The sequence below is a fragment of the Equus quagga genome, chromosome 10 (genome assembly GCF_021613505.1).
Source record: "Equus quagga isolate Etosha38 chromosome 10, UCLA_HA_Equagga_1.0, whole genome shotgun sequence".
In the NCBI taxonomy this organism is placed as follows: domain Eukaryota; kingdom Metazoa; phylum Chordata; class Mammalia; order Perissodactyla; family Equidae; genus Equus; species Equus quagga.
The window spans coordinates 39,225,155-39,243,728 of NC_060276.1; the positions used below are offsets into that span (position 1 = coordinate 39,225,155).

The 18,574-nt window shown below is 37.1% G+C and overlaps 1 protein-coding gene across 1 annotated transcript in view; it reads right to left on the minus strand.

Moving 5' to 3' along the window:
- IL1RAPL2 (interleukin 1 receptor accessory protein like 2) overlaps window positions 1–18,574 on the minus strand; it is a 965,470-nt gene that overhangs the window by 250,208 nt on the left and 696,688 nt on the right. Inside the window, exon 6 of the mRNA XM_046673670.1 lies at window positions 1,030–1,104. Coding sequence (XP_046529626.1) covers window positions 1,030–1,104 — 75 coding nt within the window. The remainder of the gene's footprint in view (window positions 1–1,029; window positions 1,105–18,574) is intronic.

Sequence of the window (18,574 nt, forward strand, 5' to 3'; positions counted from 1 at the left end):
AGGCTGCATTAACTACAATGTGCTATATTTCATTGTAGAGAAACGAATAAACTCTTAGGAATGTAATTTTACCCACCTATTTTCAAGATAGAAATAAGCCTCTAACAATCCATGTTGGAGTGGAAAGATCAAAAGTTGAGTCAAAAACTTCCCAAGTGAGTAAAATACTGGGGCCAGTTCTTCTTCCCTGGCTATATGATTGGTAGGTACCACTATGGCCACATATTTTAATAAATCATATACCTAAAGTAAGCCTAATACATTTCCACCATATTTACTTAGTCCTCTTGTTTAGAATTGAAGAATAGAATGAAACCCAAGATACATGAAAGCTCACAGATGTTAAAGGATATAGTTTAGAGTAAAGGCCACAGTTTGGAAGAGATACTAGCTTGCCTGTGAGTTTCAAGCTTACAGTTCTTGAAACATAAGTATTAGTAGTGGAGGACTCAGAAAAGGGGCTCAACACCTTGCATCCTTATCTGAGTCTATAAAAAGACCATAGCACCCATAAATCAACTTGTTACTTTTCTAAGCACTATATGATTCATAAATATTCAGGTTCTCAACCTAAAAACAGGTTTTAATTGCTCTAGATTGTGCCATTGGAAATAATACTATAAATTGTTTTAAAGGCTGTACTGAGTGGTTCTTTTATTTTAAAAAGTGCTTGTTCTCCAGGAGTTAATGCTCTCTAAATAACAATTTTTGGCTGACAAACATGAAAAGTTTTCTGTACCAATCACCAATGCACGACACCAATGAATCTATCAATCACAGAGTTAAAAAGCTCTGTCCTACAGCACACTTAATACCCAGTGTAACCAATTAGTATTACCATTCCTTGATGCAATACAAACTCATTTTCTTAAACTGCTATTGCACTGAACTCCAGGGTTATAAATGAGCAGATGCAAATTGATTTGCATGTAATAATAGTGGCAATAAACCTTTCCTGGTTCGTGCAATTTTCCCCATCTGTTAACAGAGAGAAAGTTTAAGATCTATTATTCCCAGAAGGGGACTTACCCAGCTGGACATCTATAACACTTGGCTGATTCTCCATGGGAAACAATGGCTTGGGAGGCTTGTCTGTGAGTAAAGCTAGAAGAGAAAATGAAAGAAGGTAATGGAAAAATTGAGATAAATCACAGGATAAGAAAGATTCTATCGTGTATGATATTTAATGTTTCTAGACTTGATGGTGTGTAAACATTTATTAGACAGTGTTCCTACTTGAGGTGTTATTCTATCCATACAATATCCATTTCCCCGCACATTTAGAGCACCATTGATTCACTGTAAATAGACCATTTCGACAGCTACACTTTCCGACAAGAGCAGACAAATGGACTATTTTGAGTGGTTTCTATAAGCTTGTTTGTCAAAGAAACATAGATTTTAAAAGTATAATTAAATACACATTAAATCTCCATACCTACATTGAGGTGTTAAATATTCTTAATGAAATATTACCCTAATGGACATTTCTGGTAGATTGAAGCTTTTATGTCTCTGAATCATCCCTTACTCCCCACCTCAACCTCCATAACAAAATTATAAAGCAGTGGTACCTTCATTAAGCTAATTGATCAAAAATACTGACTGAGCAATTTTTGTCCACCAAGACTTGTGCTAACAGGTTTTATTGTTTCCCTCAATTTACTATGTAGGACTATGAACACAGAATTAACACATCAAAATAAAGAGATAATAGAACAAAGGACACATTCTAATGAAAAATTGTAGCATTTGAGCCATAAGGCTATATGTGGTAAAGGAATGGAGAAAGGAGAACTCTATATTGGCTGACAGAGTTGGGGAAAGTTTTCTAAAGGAAGTGGGTCTCCACATAGACCTTAAGGAATAGAAAGGCAGAGAGTAAGGAAGAAGTAATGTAGGAAAGATTAACAACACAAACTAAGGAACAGAGGTGGAACTTAGCAAACATATTGTTACTATAGGAGAATGATCTGGATGATCTGGTGAGAAGGAGATGGGTGGGATGGGATAAAGAGAAAGTTACTCATCATGTGGAGTCACTGGAAATACAACTAGATAGATAGAATGGAGATAAATTCTGGAGGATCCTGAGAAACATGCGGAGGAATTTGAATATGATGCAGTACACTAGAAGGCCATTGTAGATTCTTGCAACAACATCAACAAAAGACTCAAGGGCAGTGCTATCTAAAGATGATTGGCTTGATGCATAGGATGGGCTGGAGAAGAACGCAACCAGCTAGGAAGATGCAGTAACAATGCTGCAATGGGGGGATGAGGAGTCAGAGTAGTGGAGTCCAGGGAAGTCAAAAAAAGGAGGGAAATTTGAGCCACCTGGAAGAACGAAATGGGAGGACTTGGCACACAGATACAAAACGCTTTATGACAAATCTTATATCAAGCTATTATCTATATCCTGAATTCCTTTTAATTATTCCTCTATTTATGTCTTGCTTCAACTATCCAACTGGAGTCTTACCTATTAAAGGGAAATGCTTATACTTCTTTGTAATTCATGGGAGACATAGACTAGAGCTGGGCATATAAGAGATAAACATTAAACCATCATTAATTGACTGGCTTAGGAATTCCCTGCTGAAATAAGAGAAGTCCATCTCATACTTGCAAGGATATTTAGAAGCGAAAGAGAGAAACAAAAGTTGATCACGTGACAAGTCAGGTTAGGGAAATAAATTTGGTGAGTTCTCAAAATAGTTGTTAATAACAAACAAATGCACCAGAAATTCACTTAGGAAAGAGCTTTATACAACATTAGCTTCATCTTCCTGATATCCAAATTGCTTGAAATGGGAAAAATTTAGTGAATTGTTCTCATTTTTCCAATAAATCTTTATCAATGGCCTCAACACATCTTGTCCTCATGGAATCAAACAATATATTTTTATAACTAAACTGATTTGGGAATAATGGCAACAAACACACAAATACAACATCTATAGTCTCAATTCCTAAATATTCCAGTTACTCTTAATAATTTGATATTTAAATATTATTTGAAACATAAAGGATATACTTTAAACAAAATTTAAATATTTGAATTCAAATTCCCCTCATAACAGATGTTCAATTTTGTTGTTGTTTGCTATTGTTTATAACAGCAAAATATTGGAAACAACCAAAACATCCATCAGTAGAAGACTTTAAGTAATATCATGATACTTTCATATAACTACAGATTATGAGGCAGCTATTTAAAAGAATTAGGTAAATCTGTACATTATGAAAATATCTCCAAGATATACTGTTCAAAGAAAAAGTAAGGTTTCAGTGTGTACAGTCTACTAACCTTTGTGTAAAATATATATATATACACATACATTTGTGTGTGTATGTGTCTTTATATGTGTATGTATGTGTTTTGTTTAAGTATGGAATATTTCTGAATGGATACATGTGAAACTGGTTACAGTGATTTCTTCTGAGGAGAGGAACTGGATGACCAAGGAATGGTGGGGGCATGGGAGAAGGGAAGTATGGGCAGGCAGAGTAAACTTTAATTTTCACTATAAACCTTTTATACATTTTGAACAACATGAATATCCTGTATATTCAAAACATGAATAAAATTAAAATTAAACAAAATCCAGCCACCTACATTTTATTTATAAAAAAATCATTTTGCTTTCTATGTAGAACTGTTATCAATTTGCCTTAAATATCCAGATTATAGACACTTAGCTTGCTGGAAACTGTTCTTAGTCTTATTTTCAAATATGTCTTGCCTCCAAATGAATTAATTAGAATGTGATAGGTGGAAAGCAACTGTAAGTAATGTATTTCATGCTCAAAGATAAGTATCTTGTCCTACTTTCATCAGGACATGAATTTGGGGTCATTGCTGTCCCCCATCCTTACCTCCTGCCATGGACTATGGACATATTTACCCTGATTCTATTACTGTGAAATGTCAGTTACTGAAGTGATGCTTATTAATATTAATGATAATTTTGAGTGCCCTACCTTTATATGTGGATCATAATTTTCAAATGCTTTCAGATACACTAGCTTGTGTGATCTACACAATGACCTTAGAAGGTAAGAAAAATAGTTAGAATTATGCCCAAAGCTAAATGATGCTTACATTGTCTCATTTGGTGCCCCATCATGACCAAAAGCCCCCATTTGCAGAATGGATAGGAAGACAGATATACGTTGTAAGCAAGAGATAGGTAAAAACTTTCGGTACTGAATCGATGTTTTAGCCTCATTGACTACACGCTAATTAACTAAACTAAGGTTCCTAGGGCAATGGGAGTGGCTTTGTGGCAAACAGCCAGCTGAAACATGATTCCTGTAGGACATTTCACACACATACATTTTTTTCCCTATACCCATGAATGAAAGGGGATGAACTTAGACTTACCCTAACACATCCCAGTGGGATGCATGGGTGTGGAGCCTCATTAAATTCCAATATCATGTCTAGGCCTGGGAATTGTCAAGAAGTGCAGAACACTTGTGATGATAAAGCAACAACTGCAGCAGTTCATCTGGATCCTGACCACCAGCCCAGAGGCAAATCTATCAGCACCTAGCATAATTATAGCATTTTCAGATTAGCTAGAACATATGTTGCCATGGGCAGGCAAGCTCATTTCTTTCTTCTTCTTTTTTTAAATCTCATCTGAAATTCACAGAATGAATTCAGAAATTCATTACTGTTTGGGAAATGAAGGGGAGAATTGTCAATACCAGACTCTGAACAACAGAGTGGAGATTTACAATTTTATTAGAAAACTTATCCTGGACCTCTAGAGGGACTAATTGGGGTCTGAGCTAGTCTTTGAATTTGCTGCTCAAGCTTCAAGTTTCGATTGAAAGAATGGGAGAAAGAGATGCAGTTTGGTACTAATATTTCAGCCCACAATTCCTCCCTTGCATTTCCCTCTGTAGCTGCTTATGTGTAATTATCTGTAAATAGAACTGCTCTACTGAGTACACCACGACACTAGTCTTAATGTTCTGGTGAAGCTACTACTGTTACTGCCTACTTCTTCCTAAAGCTAGGTTTTATGTTTGACACTAACTTTCCTGAGGAGAATGTCCAAATTAACCCTTTCTTTTCTATTGCAGGCAAAGGTTGTGTCTACCTGTACAACCAGATCAATTGGTTTGACTAAAATGATTGGTCATTTTCCATGAACTTAGTATAAGAAATAAGTAGAGTTAGTTGTTTGATTGAATCAATTTATTTGACTATATTGCCTAAGTGCTACATCCTTTTATTCAAGTTTCATAGTCCTCTTTTGTTGTTGACTTGTCTGTTTAGTTAGACTTACCAGAGAGCTAAGTGCTAGGTGTAGAACGACAGCTTGATGCAAAGGACACCAAGTGAATGAACCCACTAGGAAAATAAAGTAATGCATTAATTTCTGTGAATAAACCTATTATGGAATTTGTATGTTATGATCAATGAAATGAATCCATCCAAATCCATTTAACACACCAGCACAAAAATCACTATTTTCATCACAACATTTAACCATTCAAAATCTACCAATGTCTCCTATGTTTAAAAGAGGATAAAATCTAAGCGTGCCAGCTGGGAACATATAGGCAGCCACAATATAGCCTTAAAAAAATCTTCCTCCCTTTTTACCCACTCTTTTTCTATTTTATCAATGTGATAGCCAAGTTATTTCCTCATTTGCCTCATTAACACATTGCATTAATTTCCAACTCTACATCTTGGCTTAAACAATTTCCCTAAGCTTGAAAACAAGTAATAATAGTTATCATAGTTATCATTTACTTAGTATCTACAGTGTGCTAGGCACTGTTCTGTGGCATTTCATATTACATTTTACAAATAACTTTCCCAAAGTCAAGTAGCTTTTGACTAGTAAAGCAGGGATCTAAACAGAAATCTGTCTGATTTTACCATGCCCACAATGCCTCTCTAAGACCTTCTCCTTCCTTTTTGCAATTACAAGTCTCATCTAGCCTCCAAAAGCCATTTTAAGTCCTACATCCTCCAGAAAGCCCTCTCCAATAAAAGCCCAAACTAATCTCTCCTCTCTCCGAAATCCTAAAGCATTTACTATTTCCTTGAACCACTCATTTGGTTCATCACATACACTGCTTTGAATACAAATTAAGTCTCACCTTATATGGGTATTTCTACTCTCCCTAACTAGATTTTTAAGCTCCTGGAAGACAAGGATCATGTCTCATTTACCCAGCAATTAAGATAGTGTCTGACACTGTGGAACAAATAAACACAATCTCCAAATTAACTTTCCCATGGTATTCTTTCTCTAAAAATGGGTGCTTCCTATAGGGTTGTTAGGTTACAATGAACAGAAACAAACTCTTGCTAATTTAAGCAAAAAGAGAATTTATCAGAAGGATATCTCAAGGATGGACAGGATGTCTGGGGAACTGAGTTTAGAGACAAGAAAGAAACCAGACCAGGCCTAGATATACGGGCAAAAGGGACTACACAATTTCATCTTGATCCCATCATTGAATTGAATTCACTCCAACTGGTTTTCTGTTTTTTGAAAAAAATTAAATAAACCTACACATCTATGGACAGCTAAGCTTGACAAGGGAGCCAAGAACACACAATAGAGAAAGGAAAGTCTCTTTAATAAATGGTGTTGGGAAGACTGGACAGCCACATGCAAGAGAATGAAAGTAGACCATTATCTTACACCATACACAAAAATTAACTCAAAATGGATTAAAGACTTGAATGTGAGACCCGAAACCATAAACCTTCTAGAAGAAAACATAGGCAGTACGCTTTTCAACATTGGTCTTAGCAGCATCTTTCCAAATACCATGTCTGACCAGGCAAGGGAAACAAAAGAAAAAACAAACAAATGAAACTACATTAAATTAAAAAGCTTCTGCACAGCAAAAGAAACTATCAACAAAACAAAAAGACAGCTTAACAATTGGGAGAAGATATTTGCAAATCATATATCTGATAAGGGGTTAATAGCCAAATTATATAAAGAACTCATACATCTCAACAACAAAAGAAATGAACAACCTGATAAAAAATGGGCAGAAGATATGAACAGACATTTCTCCAAAGAAGATACATAGATGGCCAACAGGCACATGAAAAGATGTTCAACATCACTAATTATTAGGGAAATGCAAATCAAAACTACAATGACATATCACCTCATGCCTGTCAGAATGGCTATAATTAACAAGACAAGAAATAACAAGTGTTGGAGAGGATGTGGAGAAAAGGGAACTCTCATATACTGCTGGTGGGAATGTAAACTGGTACAGCCACTATGGAAAACAGTATGGAGATTCCTCCAAAAATTAAGAAAAGAACTACCATATGATCCAGCTTTTCCACTGCTGAGTATTTATCCAAAGAACACAAAAACACAAATGTGTAAAGATATCTGTACCCCCATGTTCTCTGCAGCATTATTCACAATAGCCAAGACTTGGAAACAACCTAAGTGCCCATCAAGTGATGAATAGATAAAGAAGATGTGGTATATGTACTCAATGGAATACTATTCAGCTATAAAAAAATATAAAATCTTGCCATTTATGACAAGATGGATGGACCTTGAGGGTATTATGCTAAGTGAAATAAGTCAGATGGAGAAAGTCAAATACCATAGATCTCACTCATAAGTAGAAGATAAAAACAACAACAACAATAACAATAAATATATAGACACAGAGATTAGATTGGTGGCTACCAGATGGGAAGTGGGGAGTGAGAAGTGTGAACAGGGCACAAGTGTATGGTGATGGATGGTAATTGGTCTTTGGATGGTGAACATGATATAGTCTACACAGAAACTGAAATATAATGATGTACACCTGAAATTCATATAATGTTATAAACCAATGTTACCTCAATAAAAATTGTTTTGTCTTGTTGTATTGTGTCTTGTTTTTTTGTCCTTGTGTCACTTAGATCAAGACTCAAAATCCCAGGAAAGATAAGCTGAATAGACAAGTTTTGAGCTTGAGCTCCAGTCAAGACTACATGCATACCTTGAGGAAAAGAAGAATTCTTCAAAGCAAGATTTCTCAACCTTTGCTGTAATTGTAATTACTAACTTTCAGTGCCAGACACTTCTCTGTTCTAAGTGGCTATCTTGTGCATTTTAGGATATTTAGCAGCATCCCTGGCCTCTATCCACTAAATGCCAGTAGGACTCTCCCCCACCTGTGACAACCAAAATGTCTTCAGACTTTGCAAAATGCCCCCTGAGGAGCAAAATCGTCCCTGATTGAGAACCACTGTCCTGCAGGAAACTTAGGTTGTCTGATATTCTGAAGGAATTGAGGATTTTGGGAAAGAAGACTTGGGAATAGTCTTCATGTGGGAAAACAAAGTGGAGATCCTCGCTAAGCAAATCAGATCTAGGGAGACCTTGTTAATATCCCTAAAGGTTTCCTGTAATCATGACGGGAGATTAGCCGAGCCTGGCCAAAGTAGTTGACTAATTTCAAGATTTCATATTTTGAAGACAGGATGAATCTACAAATTGCTGAGCTCTGGAAAGATCATAAGCACTATTATTATTTGGAGAGGAATATCCCTTTCTGAATTAACTACATAGGTTTCCTATTTCTGAATTATGATGGAGAAATTTTACTCCACTTAGTGAATCTAAAATCCCCTCTATTATAAATATTTCAGTTCTAGGATTACTAGGCTAAAAGTCCCCTAATTTATGATCCAGGAAAAATTCACAATAAACATGATTATTTAATATAATCTTTAATCCTCCAAACCTAAAAACTCAGACAGGACCAGTCTTGGATACAATGTGCCTCCTTTGCCCTAACCTTCCTCGTTTTGTGTACCCCACTTCAAAGAAGTTTCTTCTCCAGCCGGCTTTTAGGTACCCAGGGCTGTGTCTCTCTAATCAAAACTTGCAACGTCTCTGCAATTTAAACCTTAGTATGAACTTAAGACATCTGTATCTCCCCTCCTAAGCCTAGTTGCTTTTGAAGGATTGTCTCTAAATATGGAATGATAGGCTTTGCTCCTTAGTAGAGAATTAAACAGTAGGCACATATCAGGCCCAAGAACCTTTCCCTGAACTCCTATCTTCACATTGGTGTTGGTCAATAAACAGGGTGGCCTTCGGCAGAAGTTGATGACAGATAAAGTTATTTTCCTGAAGATTCCAACCAGCATTATTATGAGTGATTTCTCCACTTCATGACATCTTAGGAAAGAGAACTCAGGTATATTTTAAATTAAAAATACATCAATGTTCATTAAAAGTCAAGCCTTGTTTTCACTTCAGCCTGTTATTACCTCCATCAACTAAGCACTATAGCAATTTTTTATAAATATGTTCTCTACCAAAACTTGAATATTCTCTGTCTTATTTAAAACAGGCGGGGACAGGGGCTGGCCCCGTTGCTGAGTGGTTAAGTTCACGCACTCTGCTGCAGGCGGCCCAGTGTTTCGTTGGTTTGAATCCTGGGCGCGGACATGGCACTGCTCATCAAACCATGCTGAGGAAGCGTCCCACATGCCACAACTAGAAGGACCCACAATGAAGAATATACAACTATGTACCAGGGGGCTTTGGGGAGAAAAAGGAAAAAAATAAAATCTTCGAAAAAAAAAAGTCTTTAAAAAAATTTAAAAAAAAACAGGAGGGGACAGACTGATACGTATTGTTTGTTTATTAACTCTATTTAGAGAAAATATGTATTCTCTACGTATTCCAGCTATAATAGAAAGGCTGTGATGGGTTCAGGAAAAAAAGCCAGTGATTCTCAGAGTCATTTGGAGATTTGTTTTCAATCCATTGATGACTCAATTGCCAAATATTTTGACATGCATCTCTCACACCTCCCTACCCCTCATTAAGAACCATTTCCTTTAGTAAGTCACTATTACTGATGGTGATGGTTTATGTTCCTCATGTGTGTATTTGGAAGATAACTAATTGAGAACCCGAGAGAGTCAGATAGGAGGTTATATTCATACAATTAAATTTCTCTTAAAACAAACACATTCTAGTTGCATTAAAAATACTTCTGCTATCATTTAAAGCTATTGCAATTTTGCCTTTATTTAGAATAGAACTAAAGTCAGATATTTTCTTTCAATGAATAAGTGATCCTTTAACAGGAAGATGCTAAGTTGCTGGTGAAGTACCAGGCAACCTACCTAGCCATTGCTCCTGCATGGCTCAGGGCCCCTCTAGCAATGCTCTGGGCATCTGGCTCAGAGTTTGTGTACTGCCTTGCAATTCAGTGGATGTGCCTTGAGGGTAGAATGGTCAGGGCTGCTGTGAAGTTGCCCTGAGGTGCCCTTTCCTCTAGATTCCACATTTATCTCCGCTAATATTTGTTTTGAGCAACACATGAGCTTTGGGAAAGCTTGAGCATAAAGGCAGGGCAATTTCTTCTCAATGCCATTTGACACAGGGCCCTTCTCTGGAGAGAAGAATGTTTATTCAGCACAAATCTGCCCAGACATAAAATAACTTCTTCAAACTTGAAAAGAATACAACCTTGGGGGAAATGGAAACTTAAACAGAGGTTATGATGGTAGGGTTTTTTTTTTCCTTCACAGAGCATGCATTTTCTTCACTCTTGCCTTTTCCCCTCAAGTAAGATTTTGCCTTCTCTTTCTAAAATAGTACTCCCTGTCCCCTTATATTGTTGATATCTAACACATTCCAGATGTGGTTACTATCAAAGAAATTATACAAAATAGTGTACTTCTGGGTTCCACACAGAACTTGGGATGTAATTAGCACTAAAATAAATATGAGAAGTTAAACACAGAAGATGGATCAATTTAATTTTTTTCTAGCTTTATTGAGATATAATTGACATATAACATTGTGTAAGTTTAAGGTGTACAACATGTTGATTTGATACACATATATATTGCAATATGATTACCACAATAGTGTTAACTAACACTTCCGTCACATCACATAATTACCATTTTCTTTGTGGTGAGAACATTTAAGATCTACTGTCTTAGCAACTTTCAAGTATACAATACAGTCTTGTTAACTATAATCACAATGCTGAACATTAGATCCCCAGAACTCATTCATCTTCTAACTGGAAGTTTGTACCCTTTGACCAACATCTCTTCACTTCCCTCCTTCCCAGGCCCTGGTAACCACCATTCTACTCTCTGTTTCTATGAGTTTGGCTTTTTTAGATTTCACATATAAGTGATATCATGCAGTATTTATCTTTCTCTGTCCTACTTTAGTGTAATGTCTTCAAGTTCCATCCATGTTGTCACAAATGGCTGGGTTTCCTTCTTAGACATGGCTGAATAGTATTCCATTATATGTACATATACCATATATTTATGAAACGGATCAATTTTTAACTTGCTTCAAGATCCTCATTTGGTTGTGTGCTTACTGATTTGTCAGATTCTAGAAATTTGGCCCAGATAGTGATGCCTAAGAATATAACAAGATACTCAAGGATGTATAATTTTAGCGCTAGACAAGCTCTTATTTGTCTAATTCATATGACTATTTTGACAGATGAAGAAACTGAAAGGCAGAAAAAGAATGGATTTACTGAACATCATATTGCAAATTAGTGATAAATCAGAAGACCAAAACCCACATTTCCTGAATTGAAGTTCAATATTCTTGCCACTGCACCACGGCTAACGTTGATTAAGCACACATTCCATCCCAAGCTCTTTTACATTCATTCCCTCATTAAATATTCACAATATATGAAGTAGCTCCTAATTTTATCAACATTTGACAGGTGAGAAAATTGAGGCTCAGTGAGATTAAGTGACTTGCCTAAAGTCATATTACTGATAGATACATTATGGGTCCAGGATTCAACCTGTCTATTTGACTTTTGAGTCTGAGTTCAGAGCCACAACTCTATACTGTCACCCTTCTTCCTTGTTTTTTTATTTAAGACTCTTTCTTTTTCATTCAAGAATCATCCTGTTTCCATATAAGCATCATCAAAAAAATGGATATTTTATTGAATTGATGGAGTTTGGGGATGAATACTGAATACCTTTAGCTGTGTCTACACAATCCTATAGGTCAAAGAGTGGGAAGAAAATTCAATCTTGGATTATTTGGTGTCCTTCATTCTTTCAATCAGTTAACAGACATATACAGTTCTTCTATTATAGGAAGGTATTTTACTAAACAGAGTATATGTCTGTGCTGGGTTGGGGATGCAAAGTACAAATTTGAAGAATACACAGAGTCATATGAAAAGGGTTAATCTAAGAGATAGGCATATACAAGTGGCTGTAGTAAATGACAAAAAGTGGTAATTGCCTGTTTTCGTTTTTATTGCTGCTATAACAAGTTACCACAAACTTAGTGGTTTAAAACAACACATTATTATCTTATAGTTTGGGAGGTCAGAAGTCTGACGTGGTCATCCTGGACTAAAATTAGGGTTTTGCCAAGGATGTGTCCTTTTCTGAGACCCTAGGGGAGAGTTTACTTCCTTTCCTTTTCCAGCTTCTAGAGGCTGTCCAGATTCCTTGGTGCTTGGCCTTCTTCTGTCTTCAAAGCCATCAATGACAAGTTGGGTCCTTTTCACATTTTATCACTCCAATCTTCTCTTCTGCCTCCCTCTTCTACTTTTAAAGGCCCTTGTGATTACATTGGGTTCGCCTGGATACTTCAGGATAATTTCCCTATTTTAAAGTCAGGTGATTAGCAACCATAATTCTATTTGCAAACTTAATTTGCCTTTTCTGTATAACCTAATATATTCCTAACAGATTAAGATATGGACACCTTTAGGGGGCCATTATTCTGCCTACTAAAATGCCACAAGAGGTAATCAAATAAGATACAAACAGAATTTAAGGAGGAATATGACATCCTGGCTGTCACATGGAACAACAACATACATTTCACGTGTTGTGTTTTATGAAACAAACTTTTCTTTACTGGTCTCATTTCAGCCAAATCAGTTTGTGAATATACACATAATCTTTGTAGTTTAAACTAAAGTCCATCAAGGCAATTATTTGGGCTGGTATTGATACTTCTGTTTTCAACTTAATGATTTATTTATTTATGGCTGCTGAACTCATTATGCATCATAGCCTGTCAACATAATATTTTGTAATGCAAAAGAATAAGGAAAAACAAAATATCACTTAAGCAATTTTAACTGTTTGGATATGCTAATAGTCCCTAATGAGGACTACACTCTGACTATTAAATAAGCAATTGTTTTAGAATCAAAAGTTTCATGACAAGAATAATTTTCTAATTCACAGAATAAACTTGTAGTGGACAATAAACATCATGTGATATTTAAAACTCAGGAAGGAATTGCCCTCCTAAGTAGAGAGCATTTTAACATAAAGACTTACTTAGTTTGAGGTCTGAAGTGGAAAATAGAGATGGTGTCAATCAAAAGGCATTATTTCTTTACCCTCCCTCACGTCAGCTTTGCATTTCCAGAGAATTTTTTCATGATCGTCAGTAACCCATTTGTTTGCACAAGAACAAGTCAAATTCATGGTCATCAAAAATGTACAATTTGTGTGATGTTATTTTCACTTTGCACATGAGGAAACTGAGGTTCAGGGAAGTTAAATTACTCATCTGAGGATATACAGCTACTAAGAACCAGAACCAGGATTTAAACCCCAATTCCCTGACTCCTATTCTCTACTCTTCTAGTCTCATTTAATCCTCACAACATTCCTATGAGGTGAGTGCTACCATTATCCCTGTTTCATTGTTGAGGAAATTAAGGTTCAGAGAGGTTGGGTAACTTAAGCAAGGGCATGCAGCTAGCAAAGGTGGCAGAACTGTTACCCAAATCTATGTCTGTCTGACTTTAAAGCTGGGATCTATCCCCCTAAATCACTCTAGGATGAATATGTAATAGTATTTCAAATGAGCTCAATCATACTAGAACAATATCTGAAAATAGAGTCATTTTGCTTTCAGTTCTCATCACTGAAATCAGAATCTCGCCCTTAGAAATCTTGATTAATTTCCCACATGTTGGTAGCCCTCTGGGGGGTTTTCAAGCTTGTTCCCTGTCTTTGTAACACTGATGAGCACTAATTTAATTAATCAAATATAAGCTGATGACCTATGATGTCGAAATTGATTTTCAAATGAAGCCAATTATGACTATTCACAGTTCCAAGGAGAAAACATAAGCTAGGTGATTTCAAGATGAGATTATCGAATGCAGAAGAATCGAAGAAAAGAGAAAATAATCAAGTGAATTTACAAAGCACTTTCTTCTGTCAATTATTATCTCATTAAGTCCAGTTGGGAGGCTTGTAGGGCGGGGATTGTTGTCTCCAGAAACCAAGATATGAAATCTCAGAAATTTTTCAAAGTAGACTCCAAGTCTCCTGAAACAGAGTGCCTTGCCTTTTGGAATCAACCTCATAAACATCCCCTCTAACTAGGGAACTTTAAAGATGGCCCCATATTTCCTGATAGGATAAGCATTTTCTCAGCTGTCAATATCATTCATCTCCTGCTATAATTTTGTCAAGAGATTGGACCCAATGCTCAGAAAGAGAATCTGCATCTCAGAATAAGCAGTCTTTGAAAACCATAAGGCAAGCTAATGCTTTGACAGGGGAGTCACCCTCTACCACAGTCTTCTCTGTACCGATTTAAATGAAGCAGCTTCCAAGTATAGTCTAATTCACCTGAGGGTCTGCATGTCTCCCCTCCACAACCCATCATCCCCTGATTGGACTAATGCTTCCCTGCAGAACAATTCAGTACAGATGGAAACCCAGGCATTCAAGGCTGCTCTGGCCTTATGCTGCATTGATCTGGTGTCATTGGATACTTTTTTAGCAAACGTGCACTTTCTCTAAGAGCGCTTTAGTCAAGAACTGGTCAGGTCATTTTTGAGAGAACAAAACTTTTTTTATGAAACTCTCTTTTGTAGAGGTGGTTACCTGGAGTCACAAACCAGTGAAAACACTGCAGATCCGTCTTGCTACATTAGGTAATTCAATGTCTACTGCTCTGCATTTAGCCTGACAGGCTAGTTATATGCCTGACCAAAACCCAGGCCTTTAGGATCTTTGTCTGTGGGCTGATGCCTCATCAATGCTTTAGCATGAGCCTGACAGATGGAGCTCACTAGCATATAGTCATCGAGTATTAGACAGCCCAAAAGAAGAAACAGGCACTGCCTAGTTCTTGGGGAGTGAATTTTAGCTCCTGGGACAGAAAAAGCTTTTCATCCTTGCTTGTCTTATGTGTATCCAGACCTTGGAATTCTCTGTGATGTTCATCAACAGTGGGCTGATCTCACCCTAATTCAGAGCAGATGGCTGCTTATATGTTATGATTTTATAAGGAAAGCCTCTTCCAACTTTCAAAAACATCTGCCACCCACTATCTAGGTCACAAAACATATGATATTGCTGTTGAAAGCATAGGCTCTGATTTAAGTATACCTGAATTTGAATCCAGCTCTGCCACTTCCTGTGTGACCTTGATCATGTTTCTTAAGCCCTCTGAGATTCTTTTCCTTAATGCATAACTGTGAATGGGAATAATACTCACTCTTTAGAATTGTTATGAGGATTAAATGAAATCATGCTTCTAAAGGGCGAAGTAGAGAACTGGATCATAGTTAGTTCTCAATGCATTTTAGAAATTATTTTTAATTTGCCAATTAAGGAGACTATTGAGCTGTACCTACCCTTAGGGAGGAAATCCAATTAATGTGTGACTGAGAACAGGTATGACAAGGAGAAAAAGTTTGACAGGACAAGGGTGGGGGTACAGAAGGGAAGAAGTGGGAGAAGGGTAGGGGCACAGGACCAGGATCACCAAAGCAAGTCTCACCCACTTCAAAAATTCAATTTTCCAATATCTTGAGCCATAACAGCACTTGTCTCTAGAGATCCAGATCTAAAACTCACGTGGCCAACTTTGGCCATGGTAAGGGGGTTGCATTTTTGTCTACAAGCTTAAAAATATCTATAACATGTGTAAGGAGATGGATGAGCTGACAGGTGTGTTTCAATAGTATCTATGTGGATGATACACTGAGCCTAAGTTAATGGTTTTATCAACTCCCGCTAGCCCCTGCAAAACCAAAAGGAAATTAAGCTGGTTGGCTGGAGTTTCAGAATGACGTCAGTTTTATGGCAAAGTAGGTAGGCAAATTATTGGCAGAATAATAGAAGTCATTTCATCAGCTTAATGAAATGTCTTCCACAGAATGGTTAGACTAAAAGCAGCTCACTCTCTGTGTCGAATATTGTCCGAGCCCCGGGCTCGCATTTACGAGGCCTTAGTTCTAATCCTGGCTCCACTAATAATTTACTGTGTGACCATGGGCAATTCAGCTAACTTTTCTGTTGCTTAGTTTCCCCATCTTTAAAATAGGGATGATAATCACCCTGTGCTGTTTGTATGGTTAATATGAGGATAAAACGAAATAAGAAATATAAAAGCCCTATGAGGTTTTAAAAAAACTCTAAACATATATGCTATAAAGTGGGAAATGTCCTCCTAAAGATACAACTTCCAACCATGAATCCTAGAGATATAACTGTCTTATGTCATTCTTAGAGGTCCCGGAGGAGGAAATCCACAGGACCATTTTGGTTGCTTGTTCAGTGTTTAAAGGGTTTTGCCACCACGGCATTCTATTTTATGTCTAGTGTAAATTTATCTAACTGCAACAAAAGGCTACACTTACCGATGAAAAGGGAGAAGAATCATCATCAAATACATTTCTGGAAAATAATACATAACACTTATATAATACTTACTCTAAGTCAGGTACTGTTCTAAGGACTTAACAGATATCAATACATTTAACGTTTACAACAACTCTGATTGAGGCTCATACTACTATTCTCCATTTTATAGATAGAAAACTGAGGCATCAGAAATCAGGTGACCTGCCTGAAGCCACATAGCTTGTAAGAAACAGAGCTGAGGTTTGAATGTAGGCAGTCTGCCTCCAGAGTCCTTGTTAAGTATAAGCTTAAAAGAATCCTGGTCAATTTGCGTCATTTCAATAAGCATTTAGTCCTACGACATCATAATTAGAAAGACTCTAGCACTCCTAACATGTGAATTCCCTCTAAAGGGTCCCCACCACTCAGCCTTGGCTTGATAACGTTTTGGCAATAGGCTCACTACCTCACAAAGTCGATCGTTTCAATTTTTTCTAACTCTATTAAAAACTTCTTCTTTACATTCAGATAAAATTTGTCTCTCTGTATGTTTTACCTCTTGGTCCTGTTTCTGTTCTTTGGAGTAACACAGAATAAACCAATACACCTTCCATATACTAATGCCTAAAATGTTTGCCGACAGATTTCTTGATCTCTTTTACCCCCGCCCTTCTGAAAATCTTCCCCTTTCCAGGCTAAACCCTCTCAGCTCCTTCAATTGTCTATTGTCTCTTAAGTGACATGTTTTCCAAAATCCTTTACCATCTGAGACATCCTTTTTTGGGCACAATTTAGTCTGTCAATAGGCCTCTTAAATATGGCACAATAAACTAAACACACGAATTCAGATGTCATCTAAAGTGCAATGGAACCAATACTTTCATTGTTCTGGACCCTACCTTCCTAGGATGCAGACTAAGACTGAATTAGCATTTTTGGCAACCTAGTCGCCCTGCTTGTGCTCCTGGCCAAATAAAATCCCGAGACTGTACTTTTGCAGTTGGATTTTTGGACCTGAATGAAAAACTTTACATTTTTTTCTGATTAAATGTCATCTGGTTAGTTTCAAACCATCATTCCAAACTAGTGAGATATTTTTGAAAAGAATTATGTCCTCCAAAGAATTAACTGTCCCTCCCAACTTCCTCTCATCTGCAAATGTGATAAGTATAATTTATATGTCATCTAAGTCACTGATAAAAAATGCAGAACAGGACAGCACCCTCACAGAGGGCTCTCTGGTGGTCAACAATATTGGTTCATTAATCAACACTGCTGAAGTACAGTGCCTTCTCAGTGCCCAAAGTTCCCCGCCGTGCCATACTTCTCTGGCTCTGCCTCATGCTCCGAGCCACTCTTTATCAAATTAGACCAGCTAAATAATGTGTGACATCTAGCGCAAAATGAAGATGCGGGGCCTTTTGGTCAAATGTTATTAAGAATTTCAAGATAATAACAGTAGACCATTAAACCAAATGTGGGGTCCTTCTAAGCATGGGACACTGTGTGACTACACAGGTCACATGCACATGAAGCCAGCCCTATTCCCAGACTTTCCTGTGACAGAGACTACTAGCTGTTCTGCAAATTCTGTTTCCTTTTCTTTCTGAGCACATACCTAGACTAAATGTGCCAGCCTCCACTGCAGTTAGGTGTAACCACAAGTCTGAGTTCTAGCCAACGCAATGTGAATGGAAGTGACACACAGCACTTTCAGGCCTAGCCCACAAAAATCTCCCACGTAAGGTTTTTCATGCTGTTTCTCTTCCATTGGCTTGATACAGGTAGTAATGGAGACCTTGGAAGCCACATGTTAAAGATGGCAAAATTTCAAGAATGAAGGAACCTAGGTCCTTGAATTAAGAATACTTTTTCAGGACTTTGTGTGAGCAAAAAATAAGTTTTTATTATGGTTGAACC